Below are 20212 nucleotides of genomic sequence, written 5' to 3' on the forward strand. Positions count from 1 at the left end.
GGCATACACACAGTCAGCCATGGAAATACGGAGCCTCCATACAAAAGTGAACCAAGGGTGGAAACCAACACAAAATCCCAGAACGTATTACAAGAAAAGAACATAAGAATGGCCATACTGGGTCAGACCAAAGTTCCATCTAGCCCAGTATCCTGTCTTCCGACAGTGGCCAATGCCAAGTGCCCCAGAGGGAATGAACAGAACAAGTAAATCATCAAGTGATCCATCCGCTGTTGCTCATTCATAGCTTCTGGCAAACAAGGGCTACGAACACCATCCCTGGTTAATAGCCATTGATGGATCCATCCTCCATGGATTTATGTAGTTCTTTTTTGAACCCTGAGCCTTTACCTTCCTTTGCCTCAGCTTCCAATCATCTGCTTGTACGTGGTATCCTGTTCTCTGTCCTTTTGTATATCCTGCCTTATTAGAGTGCAATGGATACACAATGGACATACTCCTGTATGTCTGCATAGCACCTGGCACAATGGGGTCCTGATGTTAGCTGTGGCTTTTAGACACTCCTGTCATACATATAATTATAGTAAGGAGTAGCCCCATTAAAGCCAGTGGAATTACTCAGGTGAATACAGTTATACATGTATTTATAGGATCCGGTCCTTTCTGAGACGCCATGTTCTCACTGGTGTTAAATATTCTGATTGTACAAAAAGGACAGAGAACTCAAATGTTAAAAAAATCACTATGCAGCAAAGAATGAAATGAAAATAGAGACCAACATGATGGAGGTGCTTAGAACATAGGAAGGGCCATACCGGATCAGACTAATGGTCCATCCAGCCCAGTATCCGGTCTTCTGACAGTGGCTATTGCCAGGCGCCCCAGAGGGAATGAACAGAACAGGGAAAACATCAAGTGATCCATCCCCTGTCGCTCATTTCCAGCTTCTGGCAGTCGGGCTTGGTAAACATGATGCAAGACGAGGGCCTGCAAAGACTGCAAACTACCATCTCCTAATTGGTTCAACTTCTCTGGAGCAAGGTCATGTCATGTGACCATCGTTTTCCACCGCAGGGAAGGAACTTCCTTTTGTGGCAGTTCTTAGGAGCAGTCTGATCATTACCAATGATTCAGTGACCCACGTCTATGGCGGATCTGGCCAAGTAAGTACGGAGATGTCTCGTTCATGATGCGCCCCCAAGCTAGTGGACGTGTTGCTTGAGGGCCCGACCAACACTGGGGCCTGTTTGTGCCAGATGCTATGCAGGCCCAGGCACATAGTAGGAGCAGGAGAGCGTGCATTCTAGATAGACAGGACAGACAATGGGATACAGCACAGGATTGGGGACTGAGGCACAGAGACGTAAGAGCTGGGATTGTCAGGCAGGCCAATGAACATTAAACCCCAGACTAAGCGTTTTGCCCGAGGCAATACCAGACGTCTGTGGGCTGGCATGAATTCAAAGCAGCACCTTCCCCACAGGGCCATCCTTCCTGATACCCATAAAATCACGCACATGCCTAAGTGTTTCCAAGTTCAGGGCCAATGTGAGGCCAACCGTCTCGATGCTAAACATTCCGTGCTGCCCTCCTGTGTGATAAACACTAAGAGAGTTTACTTGGCAGAAGCTCAGGTCTTTTACAAAGAAACAACTCACAACAAAACCGCCTTTAATTAATAAATAACATCAGGTATCTACACAAAAGGCTCCATTCATCTGGAATCATTCAGCTAGCTGCAGGGAACCTGCTTTTCAATCAAGCAACTACTTCTTATTCCTCACGCCAACGGTTCTTTTCTCCATAAGAAGCGGCTTTTCAACCGGCTGGAGCCATATTTCCAACGGGGTGCGTGGTGCAGGGAGACGGGGGCACAGACATCAGTTGACCACTTTAAAAGCCGTAAACAAAGCTACAGTCTCACAGAGGGGCGGGAAAAGAAAATGAAATAAAGGCGATGGAACAAATCAACGCATCGTCAGAACAAGCCAATATGCGCAGCTTGTTCTCCTCAAAGCTGAGAGTCTCAGATGAAGAAGAAAAAAATCTTAGAACTCAACAAAAATAATTCTTTAACTGAGGTTTTTAAATACATATAGATATGATTTGTTAAACCTACATCATTTCCAACATTCAACTAGAAGCAGGTGTCACTGTATCGCCTTAGCTAGAGGGTTGATAGGAAGGAGAGGGAAGTATTTTTCCAACACACCACACCCTTCACCAACCTAAAATTCAACCAGGCTATTCATGAGCTTAGGGGGGTTTAAAATTCTTTTATATACAAAAAAGAGGGGGGATTGCAAGATGATTTGCAAGTCTCACAGTGAGAGGGGAAGAAAAACAAAGATCAAGAGAATGCAACCCACAAGACACAAACATTCCTAACCTACATAGCATTGTAACCTTATGGCTGTAACCCTCATCCCAACCTCTCCAGTGTTTGCCACCATCCCTTGCTCTGCCTCCTCTTACCCTAGATTGTAAACTCCTAAAAGCTCATGGCTTTGCCTCTCCTCTGCCTGCAAGGTATTATGCAAGCTTACAGTGCTGTGGAAATGCAAATGTAGGGAGCGGTGGCACAGATGGTGAAGGGCCAGAGAGGGACGGAGACCCCTATTACAGGGGCTGCACTGCCCCGGGGGCAGCTTTGGAAGGGACTGCGCCATTGGAGTTATACAATCCCTCCCCCAGTACCTCGACACGCAGGGCAAGTGTGTGTGCTGTACCTGCCCTTTGGATGGTGCATTCCTACTCCCACCGGCTCGGTTCTGCAGACCGGTGTGGACTCTCGAGGAACGTGGGGCAACGATCTCCCCTCATTCACATCCGTTTTGGTGACGTGTGCTAGAGCCAGGCACAGCCTGAGACCGAGGCAGGTGGGGGAGCCCCTCGGCTCTGGGGAACTCAAACCTTTCTGAGCTGACTGCTTTTTGGCACCCAGCGGGTTAGTTTTATTTCCCCGACTGGCTGCTGTAAAACCAGGTTCACGCCCATGCATGGCAACACTCAGCAGCTCCGGCAGCAGCAGCTTCATACCCACCGGCTCCGCATTCAGTAACCGCGTTCTGTGTATGGGCTTCGCTCGTGGCTAAGTTATTCTACTGAATCCCTGTGTCGCTTTTCCTCTAAACCTGGGTCCTGCCGGATTCGATACGGGTGATTTAAACAAGGGCGAAGGAGGGTTAGACGATGGAAATGTCACTCCGTTTAGTGAGCCAGCCTCTCAGGCGGTATAACGAGGCCTAGTCCCATTGACGCCCACAAAGCGATGCTGATTTACACCAGCTGAGGGACTGGCCCGGGGTGTCTATTTCATTGAACTGTGCCCCCACTCCGCAAGGAGCTTACCTTGGATCCTGGGTCTCTGTGTGCTAGTAACTCAGGGAGCGGCACGCTGCCCTCAACAGGAAGGGGGACCAAGGGCAGGCTCAGAGGCAGGGTGACCAGATGTCCCGATTTTATAGGGACAGTCCCGATATTTGGGGCTTTGTCTTATATAGATGTCAATTACTTCCCACACCCTGTCCCGATTTTTCACCCTTGCTATCTGGTCACCCTACTCAGAGGCTGCTAGGCAACAAATGGGGGGAGAGAGAGGAGAGCCATTATTTCGAGTGCGAGGGCCCCCATAGCTCAGGGGCGTGACAGGAAGATGCCTGCTCAGAGGAGGAGCAGTGTCGGAGGGAAAGGAGGTGGTTAAAGTCAAGTGATTGACAAGCAAAAGCCCGAGAGCACTGTGAGAGGGAAAAAGCCATTCTGAAAAAAACAGGGCTGGAGCACTCATAGAAAAGAATTACTGGGAACTGGACTCAAGGAGATCGGGAGTTACGATTTTCAGGATAGTTAGTATATTCTGCACCTGATCCCTGCATCTTGTGAAGAGGCGGGGCAGGGATGGTGGAGGAAGGGGTGGAGTGGTCCAGGGATGGGGGTGGAGTGGGGGCGGGAAGAGGCAGGGTGGGCGCAGGGCCTGAGGCAAAGCGGGGTTGAGCACCCCCGGGGGAAAATTAGAAGTCAGCACCTATGAGGGCTTGCTGGGGGCAAGTCCCAGGCCTGCATGCAGGGTCTCCCTGACAACTGGCCCCTGGGAACATGGTAGCAATATCCCTAAACTTCTTCCTTTCCCTCTTCCAGGTAACTCCCAGTTTATAGAGTTTTGTTGGGAAAACTCCGTGCCCAGCCTGGCTGAGTTAGTCTTTCAGCTCCCTTGATAAAATCAGTTGCCACGAGGCATGTACTGCTCCTGCTGCTAGTCCAGGCCTGCCCACCTGCTGCGATTGGATCTGAGCTCTAGGGTAGGAGATCAGGAGTTAGGATTTTCAGAATAGTTAGTATAATCTGCACCTGATCCCTGCATCTTGAGAGGGGAAATCTTGGGAACAGAAGCCGCCTGATTCCTGTGTGAAGAGAACACCTGCCAACTGCAACTGCCAGCCCCTGTGCAATTGTGGAGGAGTCTGGATTCATCTCTGAACCTGTGGATCATTCGTGGAGCGGTGAGTGCACCATCTTTTAGTTAGACAGTCAGGGAAATTGACTATTCCCTGAACTGTGTCCTCAAGCCAGGGAATAAGGGTTTGTTGATTTTATTACCTACTGCCCAGTTAACCTGTAGAGGGACTTACCATCTTATCCAACATGCACGTCTTTTGGGCCGGATTGAACCCAGGCACCTGCTACAGGAGATACATTGTCATAGGTCATCCAGGGCCACTACGAAACAGTAGGACAGGACATTTGTCTCGTGATACATCAGGTCACGTGACTGGGGAATGTCATGGGTATTCTCAGCATGGGCACTGGTGACCCTGAACATAGTGTTTTACCTTGTTCTGTTATATTGATTTCCCATTTACTACAATTACTCTCTTGACTATATTGTATGCTTGTGTTAGTTCTTGGGAGTCGCCAATCATCTGGCCTATAAGTGGGAGTTGTCCTGTGCTTAGAATTTTCCTTCCAAGCTGCCCCGGTGACCCTGCCAGGAAGGAGCAAGGGAGGGGGAGTCACCGCCAAATAAATTCCTATGGGAAGAAAATAAGGACATGACATGACACCCTAATGAGCAAGAGGCAGCTTCCAGATGAATCCAGGCCTGTCCCTCACAACCTGTAATGAGATTGGCATGAAAGGAGGTAGCCGGGTGGATAGGATGCTACAACATCATCAACAGAGCAATAAACACTTGCTTGAACCCAACAGACAACACGGCTAGAGAAACCAAGAAATAGCGACCGGCCAGAACAGGGGCGTAAGAGCGGTTTCAAGATGAGCCACTGGGGTCTCCCTCTGCACTAACATTAGCGGACTACACAGCAGGGAAAGCAGAAGGCTGCGTTGGCCTTTCATCAGCAACGAAACTCACCAGAGCCACTTGCTTTTTGAACAAAAAGAAAAACATTGAAATGCTTGCATGGTAATGACAATTAATGGAAAAAACAAGGTTTCCTAAGTGGAAGGGAATATATTAGCATTCCATAAGCACAAAGCGTTAGCTACTCTTTAATTAAATGATTTCAAAGAAGATCTCTGTATATAATTGTTATAATTTAGAAGGAAACAATACTACACTAAATGTAATTAGAGCAATATGAACGGTAAGGGATGTTTCCCTCTGTGCTGCTGACATGGTTCTGGGTCACCTGATTTTTATAAGACGTGTTTTGGTTTTTTTTTTAAGAAAAAGCTTCTTAATGCTGATAAACTATCACGATCCAGCCTTCGATGTGAAGAGCTGCAAGTAGGCAAGAAAAGCTGTTGTATCTCCACTCTGGCAATACAATTTTATGTCCCACCAAGATACTTATAGCCCTTTTCTGATGTACAAACCCATTAACTTCGTGAAGGCTGCATTTCTAGGTACAAGTGGTCCTGTCTCAGCATGGGGGGATGGACTAGTTGACCTCTCGAAGTCCAATCCAGCCCTACATTTCTGTGATTCATTTGAAGACAGAAGGTATGAACTACTTTTAGAGTAATTCAGGACAAGGAATTGTAGGAGACTATCAAAAGAATACATTCCCAAGGGAAATGGGGAAAGCCCCATCCAAGTGGGACGTGTGAAAGTAGGCTCAAGAGAACATTGTAGGGAACCGTCCCTGCCCTGGCAGGGGATGCAGGAGGTGACCACCCCTACTAGATACTCCAGAGCATGAGGTTCTGTAGTGGGTTCATAAAATAACTCAATTTGGGATCAGAAAGGCTAAGCATTTATTTTAAAGTGTGGTTATGGCCAGGAAAGCAACCACGGCACTGGGACAAGGTTTAAAGGTGCTCTGGTGTGTAATGGGTTACCAGGTACCTGTCTATCCTGTGGCTGATCTAAGTGGGGTTATGAAAGGAAGGTGGTCAGAGGTGAATGGGAGGTTATCATTAAGGAAGGGGCATGTCCTCTCCTCTCCCAGTTGTCTGACATTGGAAAGGCCCCAGTCATTGGAATTGATTTGTCATTGTTCTGAGTTTGTATTTTTGGAAATAAAGCAAGGCCTGAGGAAAGGATATGAAGAGACGTAGCTGGGGGGTTATTTTTCTGTCTCTGGCTTGGGAGTCTGTACACAGAGGGCACGTCTACACTACAAACTTAAGTCAACCTATGTTAGGTCGAATTACAGCCACAGCAGTTACTACGATGGTTCAGGTCCACGCTACGCCTCCTTCTGTTGGCGGTGCATGTCCTCACCAAGAGCGTTTCTACCAACTCATGAGGAGCTGTGTGGGGGGCTGAAAGCCCGGGCTCTCAGCTCCATGCTGGGAGCCTGGCTGCCCCCCCAGCTCTCGGCTCCCCGCTGTCCCCTGGGTTCCTGGCGGGGAGTTTCACTGCTGGAGTCTGGGTGGCTGCCAGGTTCCCAGTGAGGAGGCTGGGCAGCAGCCCAGCTCTAGCTGAAGCCCCTACCCCGCTCCCATCCCGGGATGACAGCCTTAGCTATGAGCCTGGCCTGGGGTTCACAGCAGGAAGCCTACCAGCCTTTCTTGTCAATTTCACGGCTCCAGCAGGGAGCCGTGAAATTGACAAGAATGACAACCAACAGCCAATGTAAGTAACACAGTGTCTACCTGGACATAAGCCCTACGCCTCTCGAGAGGGTGCAGTTATTATGTTGCTGTAGCAGGGCACTTACATTGGTGGGAGTAAGGCTGTGGTGTAGACACCGACATAATTAGGTTGACATAAGATGCCTTATGTCGACCTAGTAGACAAGGCCTGAGTTACCTGCCCCTTTCCATTCAACAGAGCAGCTCCATGAGTGTGTCTGTCTCGTAGCTGGTTACTTTACTCACTAAATTAGGGAATTTGTTTTTTGTTTGTTTTTTCCCCCTAACTATTGCTAACTGTCTAGAGGCAATACCGATAAAGCAGAACAAGGTGAACTCTTCATTCTGTCTCACACATCCCCAATAACATTGTCAATCAGGATGTAACTGTAGCACCTTAATTGCTAGCTGGGTTGGAAGAAGATGAAAGAGGAGCGCTTGGTTTTCAAGAGCCTACTTTGGAAAGTCAATATGAAAAGCCATCTTTAGATTTCCCATCTGAGCAGGTCTTATCTGGATGTCATTGAGAAGCAATAAATACGGGAGCCCAGATGGCATTCAGACAGAGGCACTTTTCAGACTAAGTACACTTTAACAAGTATTCTCCACTCTGGGCCATAAAACGATAATTTACTGTCCATAGACATGACAGATTTAGTTTTCCTTCCTCAAAGTAAACAGTTAAAATTCGTGTGGATTCCCAGCGAACACAAGAGGGTCGACTCAGCCACCATCATTCTCAGCTCTCAATTAAGCGATTGCTAAGGAACCACAAATCCCATCCCAATCCCTTCTGTTACAGAAATTAGGTTATGCTTTTATTGCGGGGCTGAATGTCATTAATTTGCGAGCAAATTATTAGAAACCTAGAAAACAGTTCTGAAACGCCTGCAGATTTACGATGAAGTCATTTCGGAAAAGGTCAGTGGCGACACTACTATAATTAAATCTTTCATTAATTTTTTTAAATACACAACAACTTACAAATGCAGTATGAATTGACCAGACGACCTTGCAGGAAATTATTACAGCGCTCTTTCATGTTGTACAATAATCTAGCAGTCCGGAGAATCGCATTTCCTCTCCCTCCTTGTTTTAATTGACGATGGAGTTTCATGTTTGTTGGGTGGCAATAATTAGTAGTGGTGGATCGGGCCAGGGATTCGGATGGCTTGGGGGTTATGGAACACCAAGGTTTTGCCCTCCATCGATTCAAAGCCCACCCCAGCTTGGTAAGTGAGAAAAAGTTCTAACAACGTCACAGCCAATGAGTTCCCTAGGCAAAAGGATTTAGTGGTAACAGTCTGGGTCCATTGCTGCTGGGGATGGGACTCTAGCGGGGGAGGGCTCTGAGTTACAAAAGAGAATTCTTTCCCAGGTGTCTGGCTGGTGGGTCTTGCTCACGTGCTCAGGGTCTAACTGACTGCCATATTTGGGGTCGGGAAGGAATTTTCCTCCAGGTTAGACTGGCAGAGACGCTGGGGGGCTTTCGCCTTTCTCTGCAGCATGGGGCATGGGTCACTTGCAGGTTTAAACTAGTGTAAATGGCGAATTCTCTGTAACTTGAAGTCTTTAAACCATGGCCTAATTCAGCAAAACAGGGAACGGGAATCCAGGCTAGTGGAGCAGGCGGGCTCAGTGAAACCCCAGTACATCAGATGGAATCCCAGAAGGGGGGTCCAATCCATCACACACCCTACTCAAGCAATGTGAATGTGTCCGCACAACACTGTGAGACATTTATCGATACGGGAACCTATTTTACCTTCAGGTTCCAAAGGTGGAAACACGATTATAAACAGCGAATATTAAATACATACATAAATAAACAATGGATGAGTGACTCCATCTTAATTTGTAGAATGGCGTTCACAAAGCCTTAGGCATGTCTCTGAAGCAATGCCTCCTACAACTTGGGTGGCCCAGCCACTGGTATTTAATGGAAGGGTCAGAGAGTATTGGTTTTGCAGCTTGGAAGAAAAACCTAGTGGCATGTGGACACATTCTCCCCTATTAGCAAACAGTAAGGAGTGTCCTATGTCTTGTCGATCAAAATTCACTGGATGTAAAATCCACTGTAATTGTGTGAACATCAACTCAAATTTGACATAAAATAATAACAACGTTCACTTCTGCAGCATCGATTTCAAAGTTCTTCCTGAGAGTTAATTAAGCACTGCAGCATCCTTGTGAGTTACACAAGTATTATCGTTTCCATTTCCAAGATGGGTGAAATGGGGCAGAGAGGGGAAGAGGGTCAGTGCTACCCAAGGAGTCAGCAGCTTCACACGGGTTGGAACCAAGCAGTCGAAGTGTCTCCCAATCCAGTCTTCTAACCACTGCAATGCCGGTTCCAGCCCTTTCACTAAAGATGTCTCTGTAGCATAGTCTCAACAGAAATATATGTGGATCCCCACCACCTATGGAAGGAGGTAGGAGATCCTCTGTAATGCGCAGATAGACTTTTAATAGATTTTAAGGCCAGAAGAGACCATTAGGTCACCTAGTCTGACCTCCTGCATAGCACATGCCAGAGAATTTCCCCCAGTTACCCCTGAAACGAGCCCAATGACTTCTGAGCAAATAAATCAAAACACCAACAACCGCACCCAGAATGCAATGTGTGTTCCTGCTACAAAATCTTGACCCGGTGTGCCTAAAAAGGCTGCAGCAAAGGGGCACTGGCTCCCGAACGCAGGCTTAGCATTTAGGGCTCAACACATGCAAACAACGGCGGAACAATTGCAAACTGAGCCAGTGGGGTTAGCGGCTATGAATGGAGAGTCAAAGCCGAGCCGTTCCCCATGAATTAAACATAAATTATGACTTTGAAGACAAGCAAATGGGCCGTGTAACCTTCTGATTGTTTTTTATTAGGGTTTAGATGGAATTGGGGTGAAAGGAGGTCACCGGTTACATAGAAACTGGATAGAATGAGAGTGAGACAAAAGAACCAGAACCTAATTGAGAGAGACATAGACCAGCAATTAGGGAGAGTGGAAGAGGAGCCCGAGTGATATTATCTAATGATTGGCAAGATGATGCAGGCAGCGAGAGACTGGAAAGGAAATATAAAAGATGAAGGATGACAGTTTAAAGGAAGGCAATCGCCGATGAAAAACACTCTATAATTCTTCTCCAAACAATAAATAGGGTCTTTAAAAGCCACTTTGAAGCTTTTAATTCAGTTCATTTCACCTGACCGTTGGGTCAGAAACGGCTGCTTCGGGGCAACTGGATGACAAAAGTCAAGACTGCCTGCGCTTCTCTCTGCGGGTGGGAAAGGATGAGAAGAAATGGCAATCATCTTTGGGAAGGGGGAGACAAGATCTGGAAGGGGTAAGAAGACAGAAACCATTTTTTACCCAATCAAATATATGGTCCATTCAGAAAGGAATGGGGCCAGATCCTCTGCTGGAGTAGATCAGCACAGCTCCACCAACTTGTGTCAAGAACAGTCTGACAACTTAAACCCCGTTTTCATGGATATAAAATAGGTTGGTCAGCTCCAGCTAATCCTTTCTATTAGAGACAGACCAGTGCCAGCCAATCTGGATTTCAGAACTATACAGATCCAGGGTTTTGGTTTAGCCCATTACAAAGGGTTGGCTACAAAAATCGGGACCTGGGTGCAGCTTCCAAACCCCACAAAACCCAGGGAAGGTGTTTGGATCGCGTTTGAATTTGGGCCCATCACTATAGCCACGTGTGCTCTCTCTTAAAGTGAGTTATTCAGCAGTTTGTCTTCACCAAAATGCTGTCATAAGCACCAAGCCTGGAATAGCAAAGGAGGGAGGCAGAACCGGGGAAAAATGGTCTCAGCATTATTTTCCCCGCAGTTATTTACACCAGAAGGAAATGAAATTAAAAGAGCACAAACTACCTTGCGATGTCCTTTTGAGACAACACACCCACCCTCTGCTTAGACTGGGTAACTCTTCTGGACACAGGTAGTGGCGGCATAAGTTCTGGAATGTCAGTCATTAAAAGCTGTTGGCAAACACTGGGATTCACAGACTATATCACAAATAGACCCTTATTACAACTTGGCTGGGCTTGCGAGTAAGCCACCGGCCTAGCCCTAGGGGGCTCAAAGTTCAAATCTCAGCTCCACCCCAAACTCCCTGCATCAAGCCACTTAATCCCCCAGTTTCTCACCGGTCAGAAGGGATATGCCTTCCTTTGGCTGTCTTATCTGTTTAGTTTGTACACTCGTTGGGGCAGTGACTATCCCTTAATATGTATAATTAGGGCCCTACCAAATTCAGGGTCCATTTTGGTCAATTTCATGGTCAGAGGATTTTAAAAGTAGTAAATTTCATTATTTCAGCTATTCACATCTGAAATTTCACCATGTTGTAATTGTCGGGGTCCTGACCCAAAAAGGAGTTGTGGAGGCAGGGGGGTTGCAAGGGCATTGTAGTGGGGGCTGCGGTACTACTACACTTCGAGGGGAGGGATAGCTCAGTGGTTTGAGCATTGGCCTACTAAGCCCAGGGTTGTGAGTTCAATGCTTGAGGGGGCCACTTAGGGATCTGGGGCAAAATTAGTACTTGGTCCTGCTAGTGAAGGCAGGGGGCTGGACTTGATGACCTTTTGGGGTCCCTTCCAGTTCTATGAGATAGGTATATCTCCATATTTTATTTTATTTTTTTACTTCTGTGCTGCTGCTGGCAGCTACGCTGCCTTCAGAGCTGGGCAGCTTGTGAGTGGCAGCTTCTTTACTTCTGCGCTGTTGCTGACGAGAGGCTGCCTTCAGAACTGGGCACCTGGACAACAGCCGCCGCTCTCCGGCCGCCCAGCTCTGAAGGCAGCGCAGAAGTAAGGTTGGCAATACCATGATTCCCCTAAAATAACCTTATGACCTCCCTGCAACTCCCTTTTGGGTCCAGCCCCTCAATTTGAGAAACACTGATCTCCCCGGTGAAATCTGTACAGTCTAGGGTAAAAGCACACAAAAGACCAGATTTCACAGTCCGTGATGCGTTTTTCATGGCCGTGAATTTGGTAGGCCCCTGTGTATAGTAAAGTCAGGCACTGATATTGGCTGGGGCCTTTAGGATCTGCCACTCTACAAATAACAAGATGGCTTCCTTATTGGCAAGCTCCACATACAGCGCTTGACCAAATGTTCTTGGAGGGGGACACCACTACCCCTGTAGGTCAGAAGTGGGGTATGGTGGAGGTGATGGAGTGAGAGGGGAAGTCCCACCTTCCAATGCCATAGAGTTTCTGGGATGACAGAGAAGATCCATGTGCCCAGTGCTGTCAGTCTCTCCCCTTTCACCCATGCTATGGTCTTTAAAAAATAGCCACATATTTACTCATCCAGTGAATGGGCACGTTCTTTACAATGCTGGCATGAGAGCGGGAACCCTGCCAATTATACAGTGAGATGCGGTCCTCGAGTTAGCGAGTGACGCCAAGTGCAATGAGCAAGTAATCTGCAGAACACAATGATGAGGTGGCTCTTCGGCTCGAGCTGGATTTATGGATTAGTCGCACGGCTCCGCATGCGAAAGGGGAGGGGGGGACAAAAAAAATTAAGCGGGATCAAAATACGAGTTTACTGAACAACAAAGCCAGGCTTTTGAAATCCGATTTTTTTAAAAAAATATTTCTGATGTTTCCAAACCGCTTTACATGACAATTGCTTCAAAAGAGATCCCAGACACATGAAAGGGAGCGCGAGAAACAGGGAGTGTGAATTTTTAATGCTGGTTTTCAGAAGCACTTTCTTTCTTTTTTCCTTTGTGGTGCTCGTGAAAGGCAGCTGGCCTGACAGCTTTGAAGACCCAAGTCCCCTTTCTTCCCCAGAACAGGTACTGCATATACAGCAGCAGCGGGAGTTTCCCCATGCCACACCACAACTGAGTCTGCAGGCACTGTCCACGGGGAAAGTAGTGCAACTCAATCTCTTTAGCCCACTCTTCCCTTATTGTCTCTTCAGTGACTCTCTGCCAGTGTCATAGACTATCAGGGGTGGAAGGGACCTCAGGAGATCATCTAGTCCAACCCCCTGCTCAAAGCAGGACCAATCCTCAACTAAATCCCCAAAACCCTAAATGGCCCCCTCAAGGATTGAGCTCACAACCCTGGGTTTAGCAGGCCAAGGCTCAAACCACTAAGCTATCCCTCCCCACATGTCTTGTGGGGGACGGCACTGGTCTGAGACCCTTTCACTATGCATCTCACACAGGCCATCGAACAGGCATAAATCATTATTATTATTTGTATTGCGGTAGTACCCAGGGGTTTCTATTAGGGATTAGGCCCTCTTCATGCTACATCCTGTGCAACCTGCAAGAAAAAGATGGTGCCTGCTGCGGAGGGCTTGGGTACTGCCAGTGAGCGCTGCTGGGCAATGGACCGACTGCCAGCTGGCATGCACGGGGTGAACTTGTGCCCTGCAAAGCACTGCTGAGCACTCTCCTCAGAGGGGCTAACACCCCACAAACGCTCAGCTGAGAGTTCGGGGCATACCGCACCCAGTACTGCACAGGGACAGGCCCTGCTGAAGCAGACAGTGGACGCTGGTGGCCAGACCCACCAACTGGGGGGAAGTGAAATCATCCTCCTGACAACGTTCCAGTTCCTTTGTTTTTCTTTAGCCACTTGGAAACAATGATTGAGAACAACACAACTCAGAACTGTCTTTGCCGCCCCTGCAGGGCCTGGCCTAGCTCCTCTTCACAAGGACTTCACAGCCCTCCTCCACTCAGGCCCCTTCCCCTCAGGCCTTCTTGCTTGACAGGTGCAGTGAGCTTCCCTTCCCTAAACCTCCCCTCTTTAATTCTGTGCCTAACGTGTCAGGAAGCCAAGTGTCTAAACACTAGCCTGGGATTCAGGTAGACCTGCGTTCTATTCCCAGCTCCGCCAGGGGCTGACCTTGGGCAAATCATTTCACTGCTCCGTGCCTCAGTTTCCCCACCTGTAAAATAGGGCTCATGCACCTCACCTCCTTTGTGAAGTGTTTTGAGATCTACCGATGATAAATGCAGTAGAAGAGGTAGGGATAATTATATATGATTTTCCTGCAGGGCACATGATTAGGAACAAGCAACTACAGCTCCCACCCTTAAAGGGCCAGAACAGGTGCACTGGGACATGCTGCAGGGCCCAGGGCCCTCTGCTGGGTGGTTGTCAAGTTCTCAAGGAACTCATGTAGGGTCACAGACACCCTCTTTCCTTCTCTCCTTTCCTGAGACACAATCAATAAATGCTTTAGGGCTTGAGAATGGTCACTTCAGAAGCAGAGGTTGTGCTCACCTGATTAGCCTATTCAAACAATCTAGAAGGGCCGCATGCACCACTGGCATCATCATAAGAACATAAGAACATACATAAGAACGGCCGTTCTGGGTCAGCCCAAAGGTCCATCTAGCCCAGTATCCTGTCTTCCGACAGCGGCCAATGCCAGGTGCCCCAGAGGGAGTGAACCTAACAGGTAATGATCAAGTGATCTCTCTCCTGCCATCCATCCCCACCCTCTGACAAACAGAGGCTAGGGACACCATTCCTTACCCATCGTGGTTAATAGCCATTAATGGACTTAACCTCCATGAATTTATCCAGTTCTCTTTTAAACCCTGTTATAGTCCTAGCCTTCACAACCTCCTCAGGCAAGGAGTGCCACAAGTTGACTGTGCGCTGTGTGAAGAAGAACTTCCTTTTATTTGTTTTAAACCTGCTGCCTATTAATTTCATTTGGTGACCCCTAGTTCTTGTATTATGGGAATAAGTAAATAACTTTTCCTTATCTACTTTCTCCACATCACTCATAATTTTATATACCTCTATCATATCCCTCATATGGGACCCTTTCCAAACCCCTAATCATTTTAGTTGCCCTTCTCTGAACCTTTTCTAGTGCCAGTATATCTTTTTTGAGATGAGGAGACCACATCTGTATGCAGTATTCAAGATGTGGGCATACCATTGATTTATATAAGGGCAATAATATATTCTCCGTCTTATTCTCTATCCCCTTTTTAATGATTCCTAAGAGTATCAATACAATGCTCTTTCAGTCTAACTAGCTGAATTCACGCAGCAAGCCACAGGCTTAACAATTATACAGCTGCTGGAGGAGAAAAAAGATGGGGGTAAGAAAAGATACTGGTTAAATTAATGACCATTAGTAACATTTGTGGTCATGAAAGCTAAAAAATGATACAGCCAATCAAATGTTATGGTTCCAGGTATAGGCTGACCAGGAACAGGGATAGAATAGGAATCCCCAGACACACACTCATTTTCTAGCATGGCATAAAATTGACAATTAGTATTAGTGGGATGCTCATTTTCCACTGAAGCCTCCAGTACAGAGGTGGTTTGAAACCAGATCAGATGAGCCGGTGGCTTGGCTCACTATGATAAAGGCTAACATCTCAAAAAAAATCTTTGCTTCCCTCACTCAATATTCTTATTTTTGGTCTTTGTTCTCCAGCCAAGTTATATAATCTCGATGCAGGATTTTTTGTTTGTTTCCCTTTCTTTCATTCCAAGATGACTTCTCTGTTTTCTCACGGCTCATTTTGATTCCTCATCAGCTAGCTAAACAGGAGTCCAGATATCGATACATTTTAAGTTAAAGACCTTTGCTTCTCTCCTCTTGAAGGCTTCAGCTGTATTTTCCATTATGCTCTCAAAGCAGTCCACAGTTGCCTGCTGCAGTTTTCATAGTTTCATAACCACAGGATTGTGCAGTGAATCGGAAGGACAGACGTCATAATATTGCCGGTAAAACCCACTTTAGAAACTAGTCCACCGCCCATAATAAAGCCAGTTGCATTTCAAACAGATAATGCAATTATAAAGCAGACTCCAAATAAGATAGGAAGGAAAACTTCATGGCAGGATAAAACTAGACTAAGGGGAAAAAAACCCAGAGCTGTTTTTGGATAACACCACCACAAGTTGGACAAATAGGATTTTGAGACAATCCACCAATCTATACAGTGCATTCTCCCCCCAGAATAATGGCATTTTTATGAGACTTGAGAGCTTATGGCAATCTGCCTGGTGGATCAGCTCTACACCCCCCGGGTGTAATAGCAGAGTTCAGAGTTCCCTAAGCCTGCAAGCCCACACACACATTTCCCCTTCACTAAATTGTATGCTGGAAGCTGTCAATCCCATTTTCCCTTCTACAGATCTAGGGTAGACGTCTAGAACCAGCGCTCCTTTCCCCTGGATTCCCTCTCCCTTTTTAGTTCTCTCCTCGGCTTACTAGCAGCAATGGCTGAACATCTTCATAAGAGACAGACCAGGTGGGTGAGGAAATATCTTTTATTGGATCAAAGGCTGTTGGTGAGAGGTGTCCAATCAAAGATATTCCCTCACCCACCTGGTCTCTCTAACATCCTGGGACCAACATGGTTACAACACCACTGCCTACGTCGTCATAAAAGGCTTTTTCAGGACGTTTGGCTCAGATTCTCAACGGCTCCTAACCTCCACTGCAATCAGGGCTGGAGCTCAGGCTCTCAAGCCCACCCGACCTCCTAGGGCCTGAGATGTTCTGCTATTTTTAGCATACTAGCTTGAGTCCCACCAGGATGGGTCTGCCTACCCAGCCTGGGAGGCTGGCTCCCAGCTGCAATGTAGACAGACCCTCGGGGGTATTTCCATCTCCATCGCCCACTGAGATCCCATTTCCCCTTCAGCAACAAGAGGGCCAATTAGCATCAGCTGTGCTGGATTTGCGGCTGTGGGTTCTTGTCCACTAGGAAGCAACCAAGAGCAGCTACCCATTTCACATTGCCCACAGGGCAGGAACTATTCAGTATCACCTCCGAGCTTTCAGACACCTGTGCTGGTTTCAGGTCTGGAAGTAGAGATGGCAGGCACCAATAGCCCCAAGCCATCCAGTACTCCGGGAATGGTCCCTTTATAGGCTTCATCTTCACCTGGGCCTCCATCACACCTTGCCACTGTTCTCTGCTATCTTCTCTCCCTCCATGACATCCTGGGATGTGCTGCTGAGATTTTAACCCGGGGTTCCTGCATAATATGCCTGCGTCACCCCAGATTTTCCGTGTGTGCTTGGAAAAAAAGATGGCGGCATGGGATCTGTTCATTGGTTTTCCCAGGTAAACAGAACCACCTTCTCGTATCTGTAGCTAAGCAGGGAGGGAGCAGCAGTGTACTTGCTGGAAATGTTGGTACTTAATGCTCCTACAAAGCATGCTGAAACAGTGGAAGCGCTGCATGGCCACACAGGTCCCCACCAGCCTGCAGCACGTTGCAGGATTGAGCCCTACGCTGGCTCAGATCACAGCCAACAGAGCTGCAGCCTCATGAAGGCATTTAGTTCTTCTGACTCAGAGCCCCCATGAGCCCAGAATGACCCGGCTCTGCCCTTACGGATCAGTTCTCTACCATTCATTTTCAGGGAAATACTTTGAAAAGCTGCATGAGAACCATTTTCTAGCTAGGTTATAAATGAGCTGTTTTACTATTCAGCACCTGGGAAAGTGTGGGTAGGAGTTTCTATGCACGTTTCTGGCAAGCAAGGGGCAACATTTCTTTTACAGCTTTTATAAACTCCTATGAACATTATTATACGGGCCTCAATAATTTAAAAAAAAAAGCCTGTAAAGATTTCAAAAGGAAAACAAAGCAGTTCTCAGTAAAGTTGGCATTGAATGGCCAGCAGCACTGGCTTCCTACATTCTCCATGGAAATACTGGAAGGATAAATAATAATAATCTTAGATTGGAAAAGCATGTTTCATCTCAAAGGAAACCGCACTGGACCTGGGCCGAATCCTTAGCTCGGGTAAACTGGGTTAGCTCCATTGACTGCAGTGGAGATACCGATGAACTGGTTGACACAAGTGGAGGATCTGGCTGTCCATATGGGTTTGAGTGAATGCAACCGCGTCACCCATTACTGTATTTGGGAAACAGCAGATGCATAACAACAATGCACAATATAACAATGCAGAGAAACCACTGTATTGACCAGGACCCATTGAGTAAAATGTGGTAAACAGAATTGGTTACCCAGAGGGAACAGCTTAGGATCCAGCCCTTCATTCAGAGCTGCCTACATACTGCCGACCCCCAAAATGGCATTTACCCCATCTTCATGAAATGTTAAGTATTTGCCCGCATTCCTTTTTATTGTGTTTTGCTCTTTTCAGGTAGTATTTGCACATGACAAACCAGCGCACATGCACACGCTCCACAAAAGCGGGTTTCCCTGCAAAGATGGCAAAATGTTCCATTGATCAAAATTTCAAATTCTCATGGAAACTCACAAAAATCCCAGTTATTCCTATGAAGCAAAAGAGAGTTCTGTGAAGGTGCATCCATCACTATCTGATGGACAAACTATGAGACACCATCACCAACAATGTAATTCAGAGATTGAGCGATTATAAAGCTAGACATGACCATTGTAATAAGCTAAACTGACCTCCTGGGTAACACAAGCCATAGGCCTTCCCTGCATTTATTCCTGTTTGCTGGGCCTGGTGCCCTTCCCAGCATAGGGGGCATGTGGGGAGGTCTGGCACACAGAGAATCAAGCCCCTTATTGAATACCCTGGGCTAGATCATCTCCTGCAATGAGTTCCCTTTGGCACAGGAGAATTGGAGGAAGGGCTGTCAGGGAGCCAGTGACACCTCCTCATTCTCAAGCTGCCAAGGCCCCAGCCCTGACACACCCCGTATGCCAAGACAGGAGGTGTGGTTAGCATAGAAGCTGGCTCTACTGACTTTCTGCCAGCTGAGAGATTCAGTCCCCTCCCTGGGAATTCTAGACTTGGCAGCTCCAGCTAGATTCCAGCCCCTTGTGTAAGAAATTGATAGGCTCTATGTACTAGAGAGATCTAATTCCTTGGGACCCGTTCGGCTACCACAACACTGCATAAGCTCTCTATCCAACACTCTCCCTACAATACGGTTATTTCACTCTGCCTAAGATTGAGGTATCTGCATTATTTTTGGAAGAGGTATCACAATGAATCACAAAATCCAATTCCAATGAAATCACATCCCAACTCCCAAAGCCCTTATCCGACTCCAAACTTCTCAAGAGATGGGTGGCGTTCCTGTCTAGTATTCCACTCCAGATTGACGATTAATAGTAACGCTACCTGTGAGCTACACCCACCCTCCCCCTTCCTGAAATACAAGCATACAGGAATGATGGAGACTAGAGCAAAAGATAGTGGGCCCGACCCGCCTCCCTCTTGGAACGGGTGTAAATCAGGATAACCCCACTGCTCAGGGTGCAGTCACACTGCTGTCAAAGGGGCCAGCGACAGCAGAATCAGATCCCTTAGAAAGTGAAATTCAGAACAGCCAGGGCAACAGGAGGCCTCTGTGTTTGCAATGAACAGCATAATCTCCTTCCTGTTGTGATTAATGGAGGGCACTTACTCACATCACAGGAACACTCCTGAAGCAGCACTACACAGCTCCATCACAGTAAGTGTAGAGTGTTTGACTAGTACACTCTTAACTGTACTGCTCTCTGGGAACCTGATCCCTTCCTCAGAGCCGGACTTTCCTCTTGCGGCACCCAGCCCCCGGAGGAAGAGCAGATAATGAAACGGTCACTGGAAGCCACTACCTCTGTGTCTATGGGCAATTGTAACCCACAGGTGAGTGTGTTTCAAGTCACTCTCTGTGCCTGTCCAGAAGATGTAAGTGGTTATTACAGCCAGCAGCTATGAAGGATTGGCTCTTTAGCTCAAGCTGTAGCAATGCCTACATTTAGTTCTGGGGGTCCCTGCTTCAATCCCCAGTGTGTCAGCTAAGAGGGTGCGTATTGCTTAGTTCTAAACACCAGTAGCTTATTGTAACATTCTACAGCCTGTTTATTCTCTAGCCGGTGTTATGCTGGAGGGCTAATGGTCCCTTCTGACCTTAAAATCTACAACTAATCCAAAAGCTCTGTAAATCCTAAAAGGTACCCGAGACCGGTCTGCTGTATTAGAGCTTCTCGGCGGCTCTACGGAGTAACATGTTCACACACAGTGGAGCGGGTCTGATGTTGCCCCCGGCAGAGGGCTGAAGCGACTGACGTACACCCGCAGCGCCGTACGCTCGATCCCGACACAGCTCGTTTGGGACTTACGTCATTAGCTGCGTCTCTATGCCCGGCTCCACAAGGGACCCATCCACAAAAAGCGGCGTCGATGTGAAGGCATATTTACTCCAGGATCTTCCTTCATCGAAACTCACCCTGGAATTGAAACGGA

At 47.3% G+C, this 20212-nt stretch overlaps 1 protein-coding gene across 1 annotated transcript in view; it reads right to left on the reverse strand.

Moving 5' to 3' along the window:
- Window positions 1-20212, reverse strand: part of SORCS3 (sortilin related VPS10 domain containing receptor 3) — a 471405-nt gene that overhangs the window by 56602 nt on the left and 394591 nt on the right. Inside the window, exon 14 of the mRNA XM_054036301.1 lies at window positions 20089-20196. Coding sequence (XP_053892276.1) covers window positions 20089-20196 — 108 coding nt within the window. The remainder of the gene's footprint in view (window positions 1-20088; window positions 20197-20212) is intronic.

The sequence above is a fragment of the Malaclemys terrapin genome, chromosome 7 (assembly GCF_027887155.1).
Source record: "Malaclemys terrapin pileata isolate rMalTer1 chromosome 7, rMalTer1.hap1, whole genome shotgun sequence".
In the NCBI taxonomy this organism is placed as follows: Eukaryota; Metazoa; Chordata; order Testudines; family Emydidae; genus Malaclemys; species Malaclemys terrapin.